General features: G+C 39.4%; 1 protein-coding gene across 2 annotated transcripts in view; it reads right to left on the reverse strand.

The window, feature by feature from the left end:
* Window positions 1–21,776, reverse strand: part of spryd3 (SPRY domain containing 3) — a 65,476-nt gene that overhangs the window by 39,090 nt on the left and 4,610 nt on the right. For both annotated transcript variants that reach the window (XM_042491815.2, XM_042491817.2), the window contains exons 4-6: window positions 17,722–17,846; window positions 17,020–17,155; window positions 16,726–16,914 (exon numbers count right to left, since the gene is read on the reverse strand). In XM_042491815.2, coding sequence (XP_042347749.2) covers window positions 16,726–16,914; window positions 17,020–17,155; window positions 17,722–17,846 — 450 coding nt within the window. The remainder of the gene's footprint in view (window positions 1–16,725; window positions 16,915–17,019; window positions 17,156–17,721; window positions 17,847–21,776) is intronic.

Genomic DNA, 21,776 nt, shown 5'->3' on the forward strand with positions numbered 1-21,776 from the left:
GGTGGGCAGCTAGGCAACCACAAAGCCTTTAGGCTGAGCAGTGTTTCCATGCCATGTGAGTGCATGTGTGTGAATGTGTGAGCATGTGTGCGATGAAGAATACGCCCCCAGTTTGAAAGGTTAGCATGACAGACAAGGTGGGGGTGGACAACATTACTTCACCATTAAGCCTTTGCTTTACGTGTGTTTGTGTGTTTGTGTGTTTGTGTGTGTGTGTGTGTGTGTGTGTGTGTGTGTGTGTGACTAGCCAGCCACTTGAAGGACACACCTGGTAGGAAAAGCTATTCAACATCTACGTCAAAAAAAAAGTCTCTCAATTAGGTTACCATTTTCCCTTTCTGTTATTTTCCCTGTTGCTTAGTGATACATCAAACTGAAAATAACTCAGAAATGAAGCTGAGGCGATCACAAACTTTAATTTCAGTCTCTGTGGTGGATTGTAGATTAAACTGTTTACTGAGAACAGTACTCGTAAAGTTAATGTGTAGCTGTAGATTATACAAGATTCGGTTAAGTACATACTTAAGTTCATTTAAAGAGATCAGAGACAAAAGAGGTGTTTCGAAACTGCAATGTTTGTGTAACTCTTGTGAAAAATTGCATCATATGTCTGATTATTATCAGTAATATTTCATATTGTTACTACGTTTTTACTTTAATATATACTTTAGTTTATGTGTCATTATTGTGTTTAGAAATACACTTTTTTCTACAAGCACATTTGTGCATCTTTACATGTGTATTTTTTCATTTTGCTTCTTTAAATATATTTTTTCATGCACAAAGGGAAATGTCTAAGTATCTACATATTGCAATTGCATCATTTGTTATACGGAAAAACAAATGTTTACAAAACAATTTTGTTTTTTTTGTTTCAAACTGTACTGAATTTATCTTTCAGATTTTAATCGTCAATGATCGTCCTTTAATGATCGAACTTTAACCTCTTCACTCTCTATGGTGGACTTTTAATAAAATCATGCAGAAAATGCCCAAAACATTAAAAAAAAAAAAAGAAAAAGATAAGCAATGTGGGGACAAAAAAAAGTTAGGGAAATTGTCCAAAATCTACATTTCTAGTTCACATAATTTTATGTTTAAAATTATTTTTCTGAATTATTATTTTCTAAGCACCTTTTTTCAGGTAAATTCCTTTTTTGTTTTTTGTTTGTTTTAAAAAAATTATTAGACGCAATTTATTATTATTTTTGGGTATTTATTTTGTACGTTTTTTTTCTTGCTAACTTTTGGGACATTTCTTCTGAAGTTGTGCATTTCTCTTTTTTGTTTTTGTAAGTAAATTTGCTCAGGTTTCAAAGGGTTAAACTAGAGCCTGTGTCGTCGGTCATGTAATTGTATCAGCTAATAGTGATCAGTCTGCATGACGCTGCAGAAAACTGCTGATCAAATTGTCACAAATGGGTCTTGACAACAGAAAACACACAATGAAAATGCTGGTAGACAAAATTCTGTAATGTTTTCTACCTGATGTCTGCCAATTTTGGTTTTCAAAACTTCCAATAGACTAACAGCTTGTAATAAAAAGAACAACAGCTTACTTTTCCCTAGAGTCTTTATTGCAGGGTGCTGCTGCCGTGCAGATTAACAATAATGGAGACGAAGTATATCTCACATTGCTGGAGGCAAAACCAAATTTCTATTTATTCATTTCGTACTCTGCAGATTTATTGTCTGCATTAATATTAGCTGTGTCCTTTGGTCTCCTTAACCTAATGCACTTTCATGTCTGGACAAAAACAGTCCTTTTGGGAAACGAGGAAGAGTTTCGGTGCAATGAGCATTCAGTCACACCTTCTTTTTTTTTTGCCTCTTGCTGCTGAGTAATGGAAGGAGGAGAGAGACGAGAGGGCAGGAAAAAGAGACGTAGCCTTGAGCGAAGCATGCCTCACTGAGATAGCTGACAATCTCTGTCTTTCTCTCTCGCTCCTATAATTCGGAGTGCTGAGAATGGTAATGGTGGTGTGCAAGGCCGTGTTTTGTTGAGCGGCTGCCTGGGAAACAGATGTAACGCCCAGAGAGCGGTCCTGCCAATTTCCTGTCACACCTAATGGGGGAACTTTAAGAAAGGTGAAACTGAAATTAAGAGACCTCCTCTTCATAATGTGGTTCACACTTGTCAACCAAACTGTGATCTGATAAGACAACAGCTGCTGAGTCAACATACTTAACTTTCTGTCTCGTATTACTATTATTTTCAGTAAATTTTGGAGGCATGCCTCTTTGTCTATTTCTATTTTCACATGTTGTTTTTGTAAAAGTGTTATTTTATTTTTGTCCCCTTCTCTTTCATCTCCTAGCTCTGCACATTTCATCTTCGCTGCTATTTCTTCCCGCATAATAAATCCTTACAATTCATGTGCTTAAACACTCAAATATGGACATTGAAATGTGAATGATCTGGGCCAAATGTGCCACTTTAATTTGGAAAATACATGAGCTGGCCTTGTCCTTGTCCAGAGGCTGTGATTCCCCGCTCTAATTCATCTCTCACTTGGCTTGGATGCCCTCCAGTCGCTAAATCTGACTTGTCCATCAGTCACTCTTTTGGCCATAAGGCGACCAAGATGAATAATCTGACGGACAGAAAACCACCGCCACGATGCCACAGCTGGTTACAGCCACTCTGTTATGCCGCTTTTTTAATGAGCGAGCAGCAAACAGGTGATGTTTGTATCACAGTGTAATTCTAAACCACGGTATTAAATCCCCAAAGGTATGTTTTTCACTAATATCATATATATAGATAGGCACTCTTCTTTCTATTAAACTCATTGTATGTAGTGCACAGCACGCACCACCAGAGCTCAGTCTCCAGCCTCCACTGGTGCAACAGGCAGCTGAGCTTAAAGACACAGCGACACCCAGTGGTGGAGGGAGAAGTTACAGGATTGTAAACAGCAGGTGGCCAGCAGAGAGACTCTGTGGAATAATGGCATGTTTTTTTTCACTTCTAACTTGGTGAATTAAGGATCTATTTTGACCAAACCAGAGTTAGTGATTGTTGGAACAGTGGACTTACTAACTAGATTACTAGCAAGTTTTAATGAAATGTGTTTTGTGATGAGTTAATGAGGCAATTGAGCCTCAAATATCACAAACCACTTTTTTTTTTTTAAATTATCATAATGAACATGGTCAATACATCTCAGTTGGAGCATTATCATTATCTTGCACAATTAACAAATATTAAAAACACTGAAAAACTACATTTCATGTCTCCATGATGTATCATTGATCAGCTGCTTATAATGCAATTGTAAATGACGTCTAAATAAGGATTTACTATTGGATCGGCCTGTGTAAAGGGAGCAGCTATTCCAGTGATTGATGGCACGATAAATGACTGTCCTTTTTAAAGACTTTGGACAAGGTAGCATATTTTGGCCTGTTCTGGTGAAATGACTGTAAAAGTTAATGTATTTGTTAGTTTGAATGTGTAAAAACTCAAGTCTTGCAGAATAAATACCATCACTGAAGAATATGGCTTTGCTTAGGGCAAGCATTTTCTCTACTTGTAGTCATAAGAGTTTACGATGCATGCTATCCGCGCTCGTTCTTATGGGACAATGTAGGACAAGTCTAGCTGCTCTTGTCTGGGCAATTTGTAGTGTCCTCAATGCACCTTTTGATGCGGAGAACCATACAAGTGAGCAATAGTACAGGTAGGTTAAAATTAAAGATTTAACTACTTGCCCCAGAATAGGCCCCAGAACATAGGAAAGGCATTTTCTTGGCATGGAGATGCCAAAGTTGAATTCAAAAGGTGTACAATTGTATTTCTCTGTTTAATAAGGAAAACAGGAAAATTACTTTACACTTTTTGTGGGTTTCTTTTGTGTATTTATTGGTGTCAAAAGCTGGACTCACAGCCTCCCCACAGGGAGGGGTGTGTCTGTGCTGTTTGGTTAGGGCTGCACACTTATACTGTCATACATTGTAAACACTGGGGAAATTTAGGAAAGGTATGAAGGTATGAAATATTGCATACCGCCTAAGCCTAGTTTGTACTGAATGCATCCACTGGTGCTGAACGGTGTTAAAAGTACTCCACCTAAACCATGACATGACTTTGTTTATATTAACATGAAACACACTACATTAGCTCGCTCGTTTGAGTTATAAATCACTTAAACAAAACCGCTACAACTCCCTACTGCTTATTAATCCAAAAGTTCGGATATTTTAAAACATTTCCTTCATGTTCAAACTAAACTTTACCAGCAGGTTCTTCACCAACGCCTCAAACATCCATTTCATTTTAAAACTTTTGTTATTTTAAAGAGGTACATCCAAAACAAATCACTCACTAATTACAAAACTTTAACAACTTTCTTGTTCAAGCGTGTAATGCGTCATGTGATATCAAAAGTGCTTGCCGTGGGTCTGACCTTGTTTAACATGGTTAGGAAGTTCAAAGAGATGCTTAGCACCAAAAATATGCAAAAATCAAAACACAGCCTGTAATTACCATAGCACTGACACAGTAAGTGAGGTGGAGTAAGGTGAACAAGTATTTACTGTTCGGAGACAAGACGGTATTTGCCTGGATGCATGCAGCGTGCCTCGCGGCAACATCCCCACCTGCAGCAACACTGCCACTACCTTTATGTCCTGACAGAGATCTGGTATGACACGCTTGCAATAACATTTGAATACTACGCAACCGCCACAAGTTATTTCATAAAACAACGCCCAAAAACAATAAAGACGTGCTTTGCATGTAGTCGCTCTGCAGGTTTAATCAATCAATCGTCCCTGTGAGATTTCCGAAACCTGCGAGTACCAAAGCCCCACATTGTCGACCTTCACAACTCATCACTCACTGGCCATGTGGAGCTTTTCATCACCTCTTAATACACTCCATTTATTATCACCATTAACACTGCTGGGAAGATGTTGCTCAAATTAACTTGCGGCTCCAATGCCAGCACGTATTGCCATCAGTGATGATTTATTTTGACAAAGTCATAAAAAGTTACAGTTTTACAGGAAGGTTGCCACCTTTATAGAAACACTTTACTCTTGAGGGTGAGAGATAAATAGCTCCAGAGCACGGGTGCCATGAAAAGATGGCAAGACATATTGATATAGAATAATAAATTCACAGTTTCTGTATTTAATGAAGTGTTTTATGTTTACACAAGTGCACTATTCAGGGTAATAAGTATGGCTGTTTTTATAACAATCTCTAGGATCCAAGTCAATATTAAGTATTTTACATCCAGCATTGTTTGCATTAATGTTAACTTGTTAGCGGTCTTCTTCATCCCTGACTTTGCTGGTGCAGAGCAGAATATCTTGGCGTGTTACTGCCTCCTGGAGATCAGCGCAATCGTCTGAGACCATTAGCAGGACTGTGTAACGTGTCACCTGTGCGCATGCATGTGCATATGCCTCTTTGTTTACATGCACAAGACAAAACAGTGATTCATAGCAAATCGATACATTAAAAAAAAAAAGTGAAGAGGTTCAAAAGCATTTTCTGAGTTCAGTTTAACTCAACCAGAGGAAAAAAAGCCTGTTACTCAATCAAATGAGTACAGTATATTCTCAAGTTTGATGAATAACATGCACCACTCCAGGTGCAGAATGAGCCAAGCACAAATTATACTTTCCATGTCCACATAGCCAAGAGGGTCCACATGATGCAAATTTCTTCATCTGCCCATGAGGTTCGATGCATAACGTCCACGCAATGCACAAAATGTATGTCTGTGCAGGCTGTGCATGTGTGAACACAGCTGACGATGCAGAAACACACACTTTTTTGACACTATTCTGGCAGAAAAAGCAGTGGTAGCTGGATTAAAAAAAAAAAAAAAAAAACTTTTCGTGGCAGTGTTCTAGCATAAATGCATCAATGGCTCGGTAACAACATCCACTTTTCAGGGCAGTATCCCAGCAGAAAATGCACTGATGGCTCAGTAAAAAACAAATTTTTGCAGCACTATCTCTGCAGAAAATGCAACATCAGTACGGTAAAAATGAACCATGTTTCACAGCACTATTCTTGGTCACTAAAAAAACACTGTTTTGCTGTTTTTCTGCAAGAATGAATGAATGTACTTGCAGCCAAGTGCACAGCGGTGGTCTTCTATTCAGTAATGAGACCAGGCCAAATGTTTTAAATCATCAAATATAAGTCTTATTACAAATGTGCGTAGCCCATCGTCACTATATTGTGAGCAAAGGAAATACAGCTACCGATACACCCGGATTGTGTGTAACACAAGCATCTAACATCACAATGGTGAAATCTGACACTCAACTATAAATCAAGGTGTGACTCCCGTAAAATCAACTATAAATCAGGCTTTAAAGCGGTCATTTGTGTGACACAGGTCTGCAACAACCAGCCAGCCTCCCGTCAGCCAGTCCAATGACATTCCTTTGATTAACTTATTGGTAGTTTCCTCTTTTCTCACGCTGCTCAGGTCAGAGAACTGGAGGCAACCATGACGGTGCCACTGCTCGGCCTGGGAGGCTGCAACCATAACAGCTTGATGGGAAAGCTGTGAACTTTCATCCAAGAGCAGTGTCATGTTGGGATTCTTGACTATTGTTCCCAGAGGAAGGAAGGAAGGAAGCAGGCAACCCTAGAGGGGCGTTGGTACTACAGCTGGCTGTGGAAACTGGAAAAGGTACAACGAGGAACGGAGCAACGATGATTTTTACTGGACAGCGATTGGTGTGGTTCAAAGTCACGTAAAGAAGATGCTCTCGAGAGGATACTGCAATGTGGAGCCAAACTTTTGTGCACCTCTACAGCACAAAAAAATGTGTCAGAGGGTAAGTTGCATACATCTTGAAGAGCTTTAATCTCCACGTGGGTTGGGGGAGGAGAGAGGCGGAGGGAGTGAACGTGAGATATGGGCTTCGAGGGAGCACCAGCACACTTGGGAAAACTGATAACTGCAGACTCAGGTGCTGTCCACTTACTTGTCGGCCCGCTCATCCGCAGCTGAGGGGATTAAGTTGGTGGGCACAGCGACTGCTGTGACAACAGGAGGCAGAGGATTGGAGGATCGTGTTCGCACTGAGCCGCACGTACGCAGTGGAAAGCCAGCCAAATGTCTCCTCTCCAGAATAACAGCAGAGCGGGGAGCAGGAGCATGGTGGCATGTGGATTTTTATCAAACATGCTGTGTTTGCCTAAGACACCTTCAGCTGACAGTCATGACAAAGAGAAAGTAAATCCATCAATGTATGCACAATGAGCTCATTTTACACAAGTCGAGAAGCCAGATCATTTGTAAAGGTACATTTAATTTATTGGAGGCCAACAAAAGCAGCGAAAACTGGAGCCAACACATCAGTCAAATCTCTCTGCACAGTGTTCATGCTTTGAGTCATCAGATGAGCTCAGGTTTTTTAAATGTCATGTGATCAAAATATTTTCTTTCCTCTATTTAAGGTCCAGTATGTAGGATTTAGGGGGATATGTTGTCAGAAATAGAATAAAATATCATAAATATGCTTTCTCTAGTGTATAATCACCTGAAAATAAGAATCGGTGGGTTTTTTTAGGTTAGAATGAGCTGTTTAAATCTACATAAGGAAGCAGCCATGTTTCTACAGTAGCCCAGAACGGACAAACCAAACACTGGCTCTAGATAGAGCCAATCACATTTAGCATTAGCCACCGTAGTTAGAAGTCCCTCTGCAATAAGCAGCATTGGCAAAACACAGCTTTATTATGTGTTTTTACTGGTTTTAACTGTTGGGTCTGTTTATTTTGGAGAGAAAGAGACCTCTGTGGATAATTCGGCTCCTGGTATAAAACTCCTGAACATCTGGATTGTACGTTAACAAAGAAAAAAAAAAAAAAGATGACCACATATTAGCAGGTGGTAGGCTAACGGCAATGATCTGATGTGCCAAACAGCATCTGAGAAACACTGATTTGTGACACGAAACGAAGCTTTATTTTGTATTTTTACTGGTTTTAATCCCCCGGTCTGTTTCTTTTGAATAGAAAGAGACCTCTGCGGATAATTCGTTGCGACTAAAAACCTCCTGAACAATGAAGAAGGAATTCTCACCAGGAGAAGTTTCAGCTGGTTGCAATCTGCAATCTTCACTGCTAGATGCAACAAAATCCCCATGAATCTCACACACTTGACCATTAAAAGAGTAAATTACTATAAACTAACTACAAAAGCGTCACTGCCGCAACTTGTTGTGATGCACAATAGTACAACATTTAAAGCCAGAATTTTTTCATCTTTTTGGGGCTCTCAGATTGTATAAAGTGCCACTAGTTCGTCAAAATGACAGCTGCACAAGCAACACTTTGCAAATAAAGATTCATTTGACAGATCTGAAATTATAAATGAGTATAAAAGCATAAATGTCATGTTTCAAATAGTTAACTATAGTTAGCTGATTGTCTGCATTTTCTTGCTTATGACCCCCTGTTCTTAAAGTGATAACAAGTAATTTAAAAAAAGTAGAATAGTTTTATTTTATTTTTTTTACCTGCAGTGTACTTTTTTTCCTTCTCTGGGACAATAGCAGGCACCAGCAAAAATAATTATTATTTAAATTATCATCATTAGCAGAAAAAGCATGTGTTAAAGCAGTAGCAGAATCATCACTGACATAAAATAATAATTTCTTCTTTTTCACATTTTAAAAATGACACTGATATTAAGAGTTTGTTTGGAAAATCTCATTTGGATTAAATGTTTGACGATGCAATGTTTCCGTGTTAATTTACTGCAACTGTTAAAGCATTTACATTAAATCTGCACATTACTGGCAGCATCCATTTGAGGACTGCTGATAAAAATGATCTTTTAACCACATCTGGTGAAATGAATGTGTTGTATTTTGTCCATATTAGATAAACACCAAAATAATAAATCTCAGTGATAAAAGAAATAATGTCTTTCTGTTACTGTTTTCTGCTGTTTAATTCCTCTGTGCAGATCTGCAGTATCAGGGCTGCTGAGGCATTAATCACCATCAGTTTATTGTTAATAAAATATTTGTTACCAAATGAAGGATAAATTGCACAAAGTGTAACACTGCAGAGAGATAAACGTTCATTTGGAATGGTGCTGCTCTTGAGGAGAGTTAATAAATTTTAAATATCTGCCACAAGTTCATGTTTACATTTTGCAGAATGACAAACGTGCTTTCATCACATATCAAGCTGCCAGTGAAACTCTTTATAGGCAACACAGAGCCAACAAAGGCACAGCCGTCCAATCAAAACTCACTCCATCTACCTCATTTTTCCCACTCAAGTAGAACCACGAGGGCAGAATATTCATTTCAACCATATCGTTCAGACACCTTTCAAAATTATTTAAACATCTGAACACAAAGTACATTGGTTTGATTTCTTCTTCAAAAACAGTGGAAACAAGAAAAGGAGCAACTTAACAAGTAATGTCTTGCAAATTGCAAGATTTTAAAGATTTTTATGAAAAAAAAAAAGGTTTTAAAGTAAGGGAAAAATGTCCAGAAAACTATATTTTCTATTACTATAATTAAATACTTAAACTTTTGTTTTGGAACCTTTTTTTTCTTTTTCTTTTTGCACATTTTTTGATTAATGTCTTCTATTGTTGCTTATTGCTTTCTTCCAATGTTTTTGAAAGATGTTTGGCCAATTTGATCAGGTTTCAAATGGTTAAATTAATGCATTGTGTTTTGTCTGTGAAAACTTAGGGTTAGGGAGAAATTTTGCCCAAATATGTACTTACGTATATAAAACAAATAATAAACAAGTAAATTCTGTGAATTTTTCTTTTTTTAAGCTACATATTATTTTGAGATTTAACAATTAAATTTCAGAAAAAAAGATGCATAAAACTGTCACTTTTGTGTCTTCTATGCCACTTTTAAGATTTAGGAAAAAATAATTAATGACATTTTAAGACCAAATTAAGGCCTTATTTACTTATTATTGCCTTTTAAGACTTTTAAATGATCCGCAGGGACCCTGGCCTTCACACGAGTGATTTAAAAGCTTAAAAGGAACAAGGAGTTAGAAAAAAAAGAACGAAATAAGGAGTGAAAACTGTGAACTCCCTGAAAAGGAAAAAGTTTCCTTTTATACCGACTGTATCAGAGCCGTTTTCAAGGACAACCGAGATTTAATGACGAGAAATAGAAAGACAGAGTTATAAAACAGATAAACACTCGAGTGGATAGAACAGAAGCAAGAGGGGGGAATATTTGGCGAGGCAGGTGTGATGACAGTGGGCAGAAATCTGGGATCAGATACCCACCTATCTAAACAGGAGTGGCCTCCCCCCCAACTGTAATGTAAGCAGCTCACAAAGGCAAAGACTTAGCTGCAGACAAGTCGCTACCATCACCATTGTGCTCTTTGCATTCTGCGGCTTTGCACTTCTCAGAACCGCCTCATCAAAAGCATACCAGTCAGAAAAGTCATTTATCTTGCAGCAATCTTTTCCGTCACCCTGTTCTTTTACAATCAGTAAGGATAGCTATCATCCGGAACGGTTATTATCCACACTTATCAAACAGCGACGTGTAAAAACTATTTCCCCGTTTTGACCGAATGTACACGAGGTGGTGTTGGGTGAAACAAACAACCCAGCAGCCACAGAGGTGTAATGCATCTATGGCAACCGAACGATAGATCAGTAAATCATCGGAAACCACCAAGACTGGAAACATCTCTTGCTTGGCCGCACGTGCGAGAAAGGAGGAAAAATATTTCCATGCCCTTTAAAATATAGCTGAGAGCTACGGGCTCGACAAGAAGGAGTAAAATGTTGGTGACATCCACAGGAGCTCTGTTTGGAGAGAGCAAACAGAAAGTGAGGAGGATACAGGAGAGAAGAGGAGAGGAGGGAGATAAAGATACAGGAGAGAAGAGGAGAGGAGGGAGATAAAGATACAGGAGAGAAGAGGAGAGGAGGCGTGGACAGAGAAAAGAGGAGATAAGAGAAATATAAAATAATAGAAAATAGAGAACAGGTAGATTCAGGAGAGGAGTGGAAAGTATTTAAAAGAGGGGGGAGAAAAAGGAGAGGAGAGAGGGAACAAGAAAGAGGAGAAAAAGGAGAGGAGAGAGGGAACAAGAAAGAGAATAGAGAGGACAAAAATACAGGTGAGGAGAGGGGAAGGAGGAGGAGTAGAAAAACTGGAAGGGTAAAGAATAGAAAGAGGAGAGGAAAGAGAGGCAGAGGAGAGGAAACAAGGATGGAGGAGAAGAAGGGAGAAAAGGAGGAGAGAGAAGGACAGATGAAAAAGAAATATGGGCACAGAAACAAGGACAGTGGAAAGAAAGAGAGGAGGAGATGAGGAGAGAGTAAAGATTAGGAGAGGAGACAAGAAGAAGAGGAGAAGAAACAGGGGAAGGGAAAAGGAGAAGGAACAAGGACAGAGGAGAGGAAACAAGAGGAGGAAAAGAAAGGAGGAGAGGGGAGAGGAGAAGGAGAGAGGGGAGAAAAAAGCAACAGAGGAGAGCAGGAGAGTAGAGAAGGAATAAAGATAAAGGAGCAAAGAGGAGACTAGGTCAAAGGAAAGGAGAGGAGAGGAGAGGAGAGGAGAGGAGAGGAGAGGAGAGGAGAGGAGAGGAGAGGAGAGGAGGACTCTGTGTTCACATATTCAAAGTCGACACTTGGAAAAGTTGAGAGTTTCTGGTTGAAACCGCACAATGAAATGAATTAGAAGTCAAAACCAACAGAGAGATTAAGTGAGACCACCTTGTGGCTGACATAATGTTCTCCCCTTAAAGCATAATCTTACCTCACACTAATCCTGCAACTCCTTCAAAACAAACCTCCTCTTTCCCCTCACTCCTCCTCCTCCTCCTATCTTTTAATTTCCTTTGCCGCACTTCCTTTTATTGCTCTTGTTGCTCTACAAACTTTCACTGCCATTCCAGGACGCAGCAACTGTCTCTGTTGTCCCACACCCAACCCTGTCTCCAGTGTCCTCACTAAATCCTGCACTTGTCAAAACTTGACAGCCCTATCAGTCTGAGTGTAGCACCCGCTTAACCCTTTGAAACCTGAGCAAATTAGCTTGATTTCGTTCCAAAACACAGGAAGAGGGCAATGAGCAAAATGACAAGAAATTACACAAAAACTGGCAAAGGGAAAAAAAACATTTTTTTAAAAAAAAGAGTAAAAAGTTAAAAGAAAATTGCCTGAAATTAGCATGAAAAGCAAGACAAAAATAATCTATGATGATCTGAAAATGCTAAAAAAAAAACCCATATATGTATTCTACAACACAAATTTTAATATATAACTATAAAAATCATTACTATGTTTTTTCAAATATATTTTATATTTATATTATATTTTATTCTACATATATATATAAATGTCATTTTTGTGTCACATTTCACAAATTTGATCATTGATCACATTTCTCCAAGTTTTGATCCTTGTCTTTTTTTCACGTTTTTGAATGAAACCGATTTGAGTTCAAACGTTTAACTGTTGTGAAATGCATCTGGGTGTAACACAGAAAAACTGATATTAATCCAGGTTTTAAAGGGTTAAACCCTTACAGTCGGTCCGTTTACATGATGTTAGAAAAAGTCTAATTTTTGTGTTAGTCAAACTAAAACTGAACTTTTAAAGTAAATGTAAATAAATGTAAATCCTCGTTGGTAAGAGCTGTGGTAAAGCAGTGAAAATATTCTAAATATAGCACAAACTTAAACTGATATTGATTTTTTAGGTGACTTCAAACTAATCAATGAAGGCAGAGTTTGCTCAGCGCTATCTGATTATATGTACGTGACAGCGGTTTGTACCCCAAACTTATTGTAAATAAAAATGATTTGGCCTGTGGCAACAAGCTGAAAGGGGGCATTTCTCCACCAAGCATGGCATCATAAATCGATTCTTCCTCGGTGCACGTATACTGGGACAAATGGCCTAATAGTTATAACTGTAGCTTGACTTAATCCGTGCATGAAAATGTACTGACTGATGACTGACGTTGTGGATCCTGGGGGCTAATGGTAGCAGGAGAGAAAAGTCAAAAGAAAAGGAGAAAAGAAGAAATCACTGCTGGACTGCAGAGCGGACCGTGCAGCCCAGCACCCCAGCTGTGAAAACCTCCAACCACATGAGAAAGAGTAAAAGATTCCTTAGAGTCCCGTTACTCCACTTATTGAATTTTTACAACCTGGTGGAGTGCCAGGCACTTGGCTGCACCAACGCGTTTCGTGCCATTGCCACTCCTCGGTCCAGAAAAACATAAGAGAGAAAGACAGACAGAGAGACAGACAGCTGGTTGAATCATCCCTCTCACCCACGGCTCTCTGCTTTCATGACCTCTGTCTGCTTTCAGACAAGATGACGGTCTCTGCGCTATATGTGTGGCAGATGATCGTGTACCGCCGCGGACAGACACGTTTATCACGTAACCACATACGGGACCCACACACAGGCTGGCCCCCATCTCTCCTGTGTCAATGAGAGACCTGCCTGTAGTCTTGTGGTTTTGAAGTCAGAGGAGATGAGAGCTCACACCTTCACACAGAACAAAGGTGCTACAGTTTCACTACAGTGAAGTGGTGGGAGTAAAGCATCGTGATAACGCTGATGATGACACAGTTGTTGCCAACAATGAATTCCATTCGACTGGCTCACAAAAGCTACTTGAATCATAGTTTAGTCTGAGTCTGAGAAAACAGCCCTCAACCTGAACTCTAACCCTCTAACCCTTTAACCCCACCACCAACGAGGCCGAACATCAGTCCGCAGGGTAAGAAGTGCAGGGAAATCCCGAAGTCTCGAGCGAAAAATTTACGCAGAGCTCTCAAATACCGTATTGTTGGTACTGCAGTTTGTTTGTTTTTTTTTAACGCAAAAATTAATATTTCTTGTATATCTAGGTCCGGGAAATCAATAGCAAGCTGATAGTAAAGCACTTTTCAAGGTGAACGTTTGCTATAATTGACAATTTCCGATTATTTAAGTTTCATACACACAAGGGAAGCATGATATGGGATTTTTTGCTGGCATCTGATATGCTGATATATTACAACTTGTTTGGGGTTTTAGAGGGTATCGTATTCTGTAAAGACTGCAAAGACACCTGGGCTTAGGGCTGGGCGATATGGAAAAAAGTCTTATCACAATCCTTTTTTTCATATTAGTCGATATTGATATATATCATGATATACATTAAATTACTATTTCTGTCAAGCTTAAAGGTTCCCTTTTACTCCTAAGTGAGATATGAAAATATCATAAGGTTAATTTTGGTTTAAATATTTATTTTCTACTAAAATTCACAGAGGTCCAGTTACTAAAATATCCTCCCGACAAAGGTCTGAACCTCATGCCTTAAATCAACATCACGATTAATGGAACATTTTACTTCAATTCTGATTAATAAATGATTATTTTTGTGGTTTGTTTTTTGCCCTCATAGTTCACTGACAGTTTTATTTGACCATGGTTTATTGGAGGGCAATAAACATATGATTCATCATTATTTATTAAATTTTCCAGCATTATATAAAAATTAAAAGCTCCATCTTAAACAAACTTCAGGTAAATTTAAGCACATCGTGCTGATAATGGGCCAAACTCTGACTTCAACTTCTGTGACTCGCCTGTGAAATGTCTCTGCTATTAATCATTTAACTCAGGAATTACAAACTTTCGAGTACGGTGCTTTGAGGAGAAGCTGCGCTGCTGTCGACCATCATCTGTTTGATCCGCGATGATGAAACGCTGTGGCTGTCAAACACTCAGCTGTTCTGGAGTCAAAGTCGTTCACTTTTTTACATGATTGTTCAACACTTCTGCCCCCGCTGTGTTTTGGCGTGAGATTTTCCTAGGTATCATGAGAGCGTGAGACACACGGCAAATGCGTGGGAGTTGGACTTTTTTTTTCTCCGTTATTGATAGGACAGCTCTAAGACAGGAAAGGTAGGAAAGAGAGAGGGAGGGTTACATGCTGCAAAGGGCCACTGGTTGGAATTGAGCCCCAGCCGCCCCGAAGGCCTCAGCCTGTATGGGCGGCACACTCTACCAGGTGAGCTAGAGGTCGCCTCTCTATGCTGCAAATTTGCCAGAGAAAATATTTTGGAAAATTGTTGTTTACAAATTTGAACATTTAGCACTGATTGCATTTTGAAGAAAAGATATTTGAGAGTTTTCCTTGGGCATCAAAGTAGTCCAGGTCTGTCAATATATATGGCATTCCTAGGAATCAAACTGATTTATAGTTTGCATGCTTTAATTATACACCCTTAAGTCTTATATTCTTTAATTTGCTTTGTGAGTGAGAGCAGCAACGGCAGCAAACAGATACTTTGCAGAGAAATAGCTTTGGTAGATAACAATGCATGTAGAAAAGTGGATCACTGAGCCTTTCTTGCTTAAGCATTAAGTACAGTTGTCAACAAAGAGGGATTTGCTAAAGAACAGGCAGTTGAAGGATCTTGTAAGACCAAAAAACAAACACTGAGAGCTGGCAACAACCACGCAGACTTACAAGCAACAGAAAAGCCGCACTGTAATCTGTCCCATTTATAAGGCATATGTTAGAAAAACAAACTAAATGTATGTGATGCGCTCTTTTTCACATACATTGTCTCTGTGTTCACAAAATAAGGAACGCAAATAAACACTCATATGTCACACCATTATGTTCAACATTTCTGCGCTTAAGCGATTACCACAATACTCATTTAGTGTACTGAGAAAATTATATAGATTATATATGTTGGCTTAACCTTAAATAGTACAGCCCGAAAAGTGGGCAATGTTTTTTTCTGTCTAATATTAATGAATACTTTGTCTGTTTTGCTACTGGTCAGGAGTGAGTAAGAAACTCACTTTGGTCTCTGCTAATGCAATTATTATTTTTCATGTTTTATAGTCTCGCTGCTTAAGGGGCCAACAGAGGCCGTGACAGAAAATGCTCGCACCATATTTCAATAATCTGCCTTCCATTTCAGTTGCTTACATTTAATACACAACTTACACAACTACGTCAAACTGTGCCCCCGTAACGTGTCAGGTTAGGAATAACAACTTGCTAATGTTGTAGTCAAGACCATACTAACCAATACCAAGATTTGACTAAGACCACAGAGTGCCGAGACCGAGACAAGACCAAGAATTTAAAGGGCCGAGACCAAGACCCAAGAAGGGCAGGACACTCTTGTGGACTTTGGTAGCATTTTAAGCAACTGAATGTTTCCATCAGATGATGGGTATCCCATAAGAAAAAAGGTATCAAAGGAGTACTCCTTTGGTACTGAAGTCACAAAGAGTCAATAAAAGTGGACTTCAGTAGAGGTTTGACCACTGTCTGGTTTAATTTAGCTGATGATACAAATCATGATTACCAAAATAATGGCAGTCATTTTTTTCTGCTTATTTCTTAATTTTTTTTTTTTTTTTATTAGATAGGGAAGATCAAATGGGAAAGGGGAGAATGCAGCTGCTGACCTGCAGCAAGGACACAGCCTCTGTATGAGGGGCGTCCGCTCTACCAGGTGAGCTAATGGTCTCACCTGGAACCCTACCAAGCCATCAGCCAGCTCACATGAGTCACTGAAAACGTCTCTAATGTGGCTACTTAGAGAAACATGGTCACGTAATCGAATACTCACCATCTTTGTGTTAAATTAGACTAGAAATCAAACAGGACCATCATGCCCGTTCTGAACGTAACTAAAATGTTTCCAAAATGTCGTTTCACCATAAAGAAAACAAGATTTGTACTACTTCTTACCGTGCCGCTAACCCGGACGTCGTAAAGTCGCCCCCAGTCATCTTCATGGCTGTCCACCATCATCATACTATCATCTTCCTCCAGCAACCACTCCGCCTGCAGGTCGACCTTCACCTCCTCCCCCATGGAGTGCATCCCTACGGCGGGGAACAGCCCCTCTGCCGACACGGGAACCTCCACTGAACCGACCTGCAAAGACGAGGGAAACAATGGGTGAAACACAAGGAACAGCACAGACAGTTCAGCTCATGCAAATAAAGCACTGTGGATGTCATTGTGATTAAAAGCACCTACCTCTTTACCATTTTTGGTGAAAAATACTGTTGTAAAGCCTGCTTCAATATTTTCTGAGTGTATTCCACAGCCGATGCGGTCACCACGAGCACATTTTGGCCCAAACTGCTGTCCCACCGGGTTGCCGTTGTATAACCTTGGAAGAATTGAGGGATAATGCTTGTTACTGCGAAAAAATAACCATTTAATCATTACTTTTTTTGTAACTGAAATGATTTGCTTTTGACAGAGTGCTCTCTAGGTAGACAGCAATAACTGTATTTGGTCGACATCCTGCGTGCTGTGTTTTCGAAATCAATAACATACAAATCATTTATCAGACAAAAATGCAAAACACTCGCAGGTTCCAGCTCCTCCATTATGAGGATTTGCTGCTTTCTCCAGGTTTTTTGGGTTTTGGACTATTGGCCAGACAAAGCAAGCTATTCCAAGAGGTCACCTTGACCTCTCATAAACTGTTATAGGCATGTTTCACTGTTTGCTATTTTTTTCTTTTCTGCCACTATATATTTATGACCTAAAGATTTATGCCAGTGAAAAATGCAAAGTAAGAGCTGAGGAGAATCATATGGGGAATGAATGATGTAGTTATGTGTGGATGCAGCCCCAACAGGCCACAATCCATTTTCTCAAACCATGCAAGAAACCATGCAAGAAACCATAGCTGTACCGTAGTGAATAGATGACTGTGGTTTGACTTACTTGCCGTTGTCAGCGTGGTAAGCTACAGAGTATGGCAGCCAGCCAGGCTGGTGGTCCAGCCTGTAGAATTTCGGCACCAGGCCCACAGCAATGGTCCCCCTCACCCCTGTGTCCACTATTGTCACCTACACACATACATACACACACAGACAGACACACACAGACAGCGCTTTAACTACAACTGTGGCACCAATTAACTTATTTTACCAACTGCCACACTTGGAGCAGGCCTCACTTATGTGACCTAAATGAAAATATGTTTCAAAAAAAAAAACCCAGCATGAATTTAGAGCAGAGAGTGGAAATTAAAACACAAGTCTTAAATTGTGAGAAACTTCAGCTTCAATAAAAACCTAGACTCAGGAAAAGACGCCCCCTAGTTAATCTCTGCCTCCCTTAGCCCTCAGTCTGTCTGGTTCATGTAGCTCTCCAATATTCCCAGAGTCCAACTACCTGCACAGGAGGTACAGCTGTCCAGATTATAAATGTGCAGATACACCGGTTTAACTACGTACTGCCAACTATTTCTATTACTGTGATAACACAAATATCAGTAGGCCCTGTTCACAAAAAACAATTCAATTTAGCCTCTGTCTCTCACCATGATGTTCTTACCTTTTGCCTTTTTAACTACCATCAAATAATATCTGACAGGAAACACTCAGCATGTTTACATGACGTCGAAAAAAAGTCAAAAATATTGTGTTAGACGGACAAAAACTGGACTTTTGAAATGAATGTAAACATGTTAGTCCAACTGAAATCGGACTAACACACCCAGACGATGTGATTTAAAGTCGAGCTATTCCGTCATGTGAACACCTCAGCCGGAGGTTAACTGGACAAAGTTATCTGCACATGCTCCTTGTCTGCACGCTGGTCTCCCTGTGTTTACAGATAGGGACTGCTCGTCACTTATGAGGGGGGAAGGGGTGCTGCAAAACGGGTCAGGCTTTTTTTGTTTTTGAAAAGCAAGCACCGAAGAGGGATTTGTGTTTTTAATTTTGACTTAGGTGAGGGACATACAACCTGAAAAGGCAGTATTTTACATTTGTTTAAATTAAAAAGCCACCCCCCTCCGGCACAGCAGCTAAGCAATATACTGCTGTGGACGATGCCGCAGCAAAAACATACTTAAGTCTCTTAAAAAAATCAATATCATTTTTATTGGACACTTTAATTGAATATTTGCTCCTTTTTACCTTACACAGCCACTGATGGAGGCGGCAGTAGATCAGCACCTCAGTGAAGTAAAATTTTTCTCATGGAGTCTGGTGTTTTTGATATAACGGCTTCAAATCCCCGTCAGTAGGGGTTTTAATACAGCAAGGTAAATTGTGAAAATATTCTAAATATAGCGTAGGCTACCCTTAAACTGATATTGACTTTTTAAGGTGGCTTAAAACTAATCAATGAAGGCAGAGTTGCTCAGTGTCGTTTGATAATATGTACGTGAAGCAGCTGTTTTCTACCATATAGTCATGATTCAAGCTATATCATAGACTGTCTAAATGATATAGGTTGACTGCTCAAAGGAGGCATATCTCCACCTGCTGTGGTGAAAATGGACTTCTGTCAATAAATCGATTCTCCCCCTGTGCTTGTATACTTGGACAAGGACAGCTGTCCAGTTAAATGGCTTAATCGAGCTGTAACTGTAGCTCGACTAAACTGTGCATGTAAATATACTGAGTTACTGTAATGTTCTTACACCCCAGAGGTCTCAATATAATTCATAACATTAAAACGATACACACAGGATGCGCCACATTACCAACACATCATAAACCATCAACATACGGATGCCACTAAAGGAGTAAAAAAACTAAATAAAACAAAAAAATACATTATTTAGGACAAAAACTCACAAAAACACAGTCATCATGATCATCAGTCTTCTTAACATGGCTTTAATGTATTCCTTTTACTTTCATATTCCCTAATTGTTCCCTGTCTATTTGCTATAATACCCTCTAAACTAAAAGATTTTGTATAGAATTTTAAATTGAAAGTAAGGGTTCAGTTTGTTAAGTTTAATTAAATCCAAGTCAATCACGGTGTGAAGTAATTCCAGGAAAGTTTGATGATTATTGTGATCATATCAATTACCGTGACATTTTTGGTCATAATAATCACAGCATGAAATTGTTATTCCGGCACATCTGTCATTCATGATCAACCTCTTGCTCTCTGACATCATGCCATCCTGCTAGTTAAGTCCAATCAGAGCAAAATGACACACACTACAGAGCCAAATTAGGTGAAAGGTAACGCAGGCAAACACAACAAAACAGCCCCATCCGGTGTGACTCTGCATTTGTTCCCTTCCGGTGTCTGTGACCTCTCCGAGTCAATTCTCACCCGTCTAAATTTTCTCCCTCTCCATCTTTTCTTGCATGTCTTTTCCCCCCTTTCCCCACTTATCTGCCTCCTTCATTCTCTACCTCCCTCTTCAGCCCAGATCCCCAAATCGCTGCTCCTGCATGCATGTGAAAACCAAACTTCTTGGGTTTCTCTGACAGAAAATTCCAGGTCCGACTCATTTCCAGTTTGGATAATACTCGACACCCCTGCTTTGTTAGAGAACTAAACTCTTGGCCCTGGCAGGCCATCACTTCCACACATAAACCGTCAAAATACCGTTGTGATAGGAATAAAAGTTACAAAAACATGTGCATTGAGGACAGAGTGTGAATGTGCTCAGCGATGAGCCGTTAAGTTATGCTGATATGAATTTTTTTTCTATTAAAACAAGTGGAATGCTGCAGATGTTCAACTGGGCTTGAAGAAGACGGCAGTGACGGAGGGGAGATGGATTCCTTGTGAGAGCAGAACGGGGAGAAACACGAGGATTGCAGTGACGCATACATCGACAGGAGCCTGACCTTTATCAGAATAAACGCTCCCAAATTTTTTGAGATATCTGGAAAACTGACACCATGTGCGTCACGCGGTGGAGAATAATGTAGCATAAAACTCTGGGTAATGACCACACTAAAATCCACTTGTTTAAATGTCAGAGAGATCTATCGCACTCCAAATGTGATTCTCATTTAAATATAAGCGTTGTTATCGTTGAGATTTTTGGTAGGGAGGAGAGGGAGTGATCGGGAGGTCAGCTGAGAGTTTGACTTCACATTTAATAGAAATGTCACATCTGGCACAAATCTGGGACACCTCAGAGCCACGATAAGTAACGTCAAAGCAGTTTGAAATGTTTCAACATACAGCACTGTGCAAAAGTCTTAGGCCACCATATATTTGTTGTTTTAGCAAAGTTGCATACATATATTTCTCTGTCTTTTGATTATACAAACACAGAACACAGAGAACATGTAGAATTCATCACACCCCCCCAAAAACTAAAAACAAATGGTGATATTTGGTGTGAAACATGGTATCGTACAACCATAACAAAAAGTAGCGCAATAAATATTGAGCTTTGGACATGTCTCAAATGCAACCAGGTTTTGTTGTTTAATCAAAAGCGAAACTTTCTCTAAAGTCAAGTGAAAATAGTAATAAAAAATAGCTCCCTGGGATTTTACAAAGTAAAAGTTCCTCTCATGCTGACACCTCTTTTTAGTTAATTTTATCAGCAATCATTAAAATGAATGGCTGATGCAAACAATCAGCAAAATCAGCCCCTATACGTGTGTGTGTGTGTGTGTGTGTGTGTGTGTGTGTGTATATGGATAGATAAATAACCATAACAAAAGGTAGCTCAATTAATATTGACCCTGATGCAACCAGGTGTAAACACACCAGATGATTAGCATTGCAAATCTCATACTGTCGGCCCAAGAGAGCTCAAGAGAAGTGTAAAGGGAGGTTCACCAAATACTTACAGCTTTAGCGTGTTGAAGCCGTTTTATTCTAAAATGTTTTCGTTTTTAATACTGTATTCATATTTCCTGCATGTTGTGGTTTTATTTTTGTGAATAGAAAATTGAGAAATTAATGTGTATGATCATTACAACCATGCTAAAATAACAAAGTTTAAGGGGGCCTAAGACTTTTGCACAATACTTTATGTCTAAAGTGGTGCTTCTCAT

Source organism: Plectropomus leopardus, chromosome 9 (assembly GCF_026936395.1).
Source record: "Plectropomus leopardus strain MGB_pleo_1.0 chromosome 9, ASM2693639v1, whole genome shotgun sequence".
Classification (NCBI taxonomy): Eukaryota; Metazoa; Chordata; class Actinopteri; order Perciformes; family Serranidae; genus Plectropomus; species Plectropomus leopardus.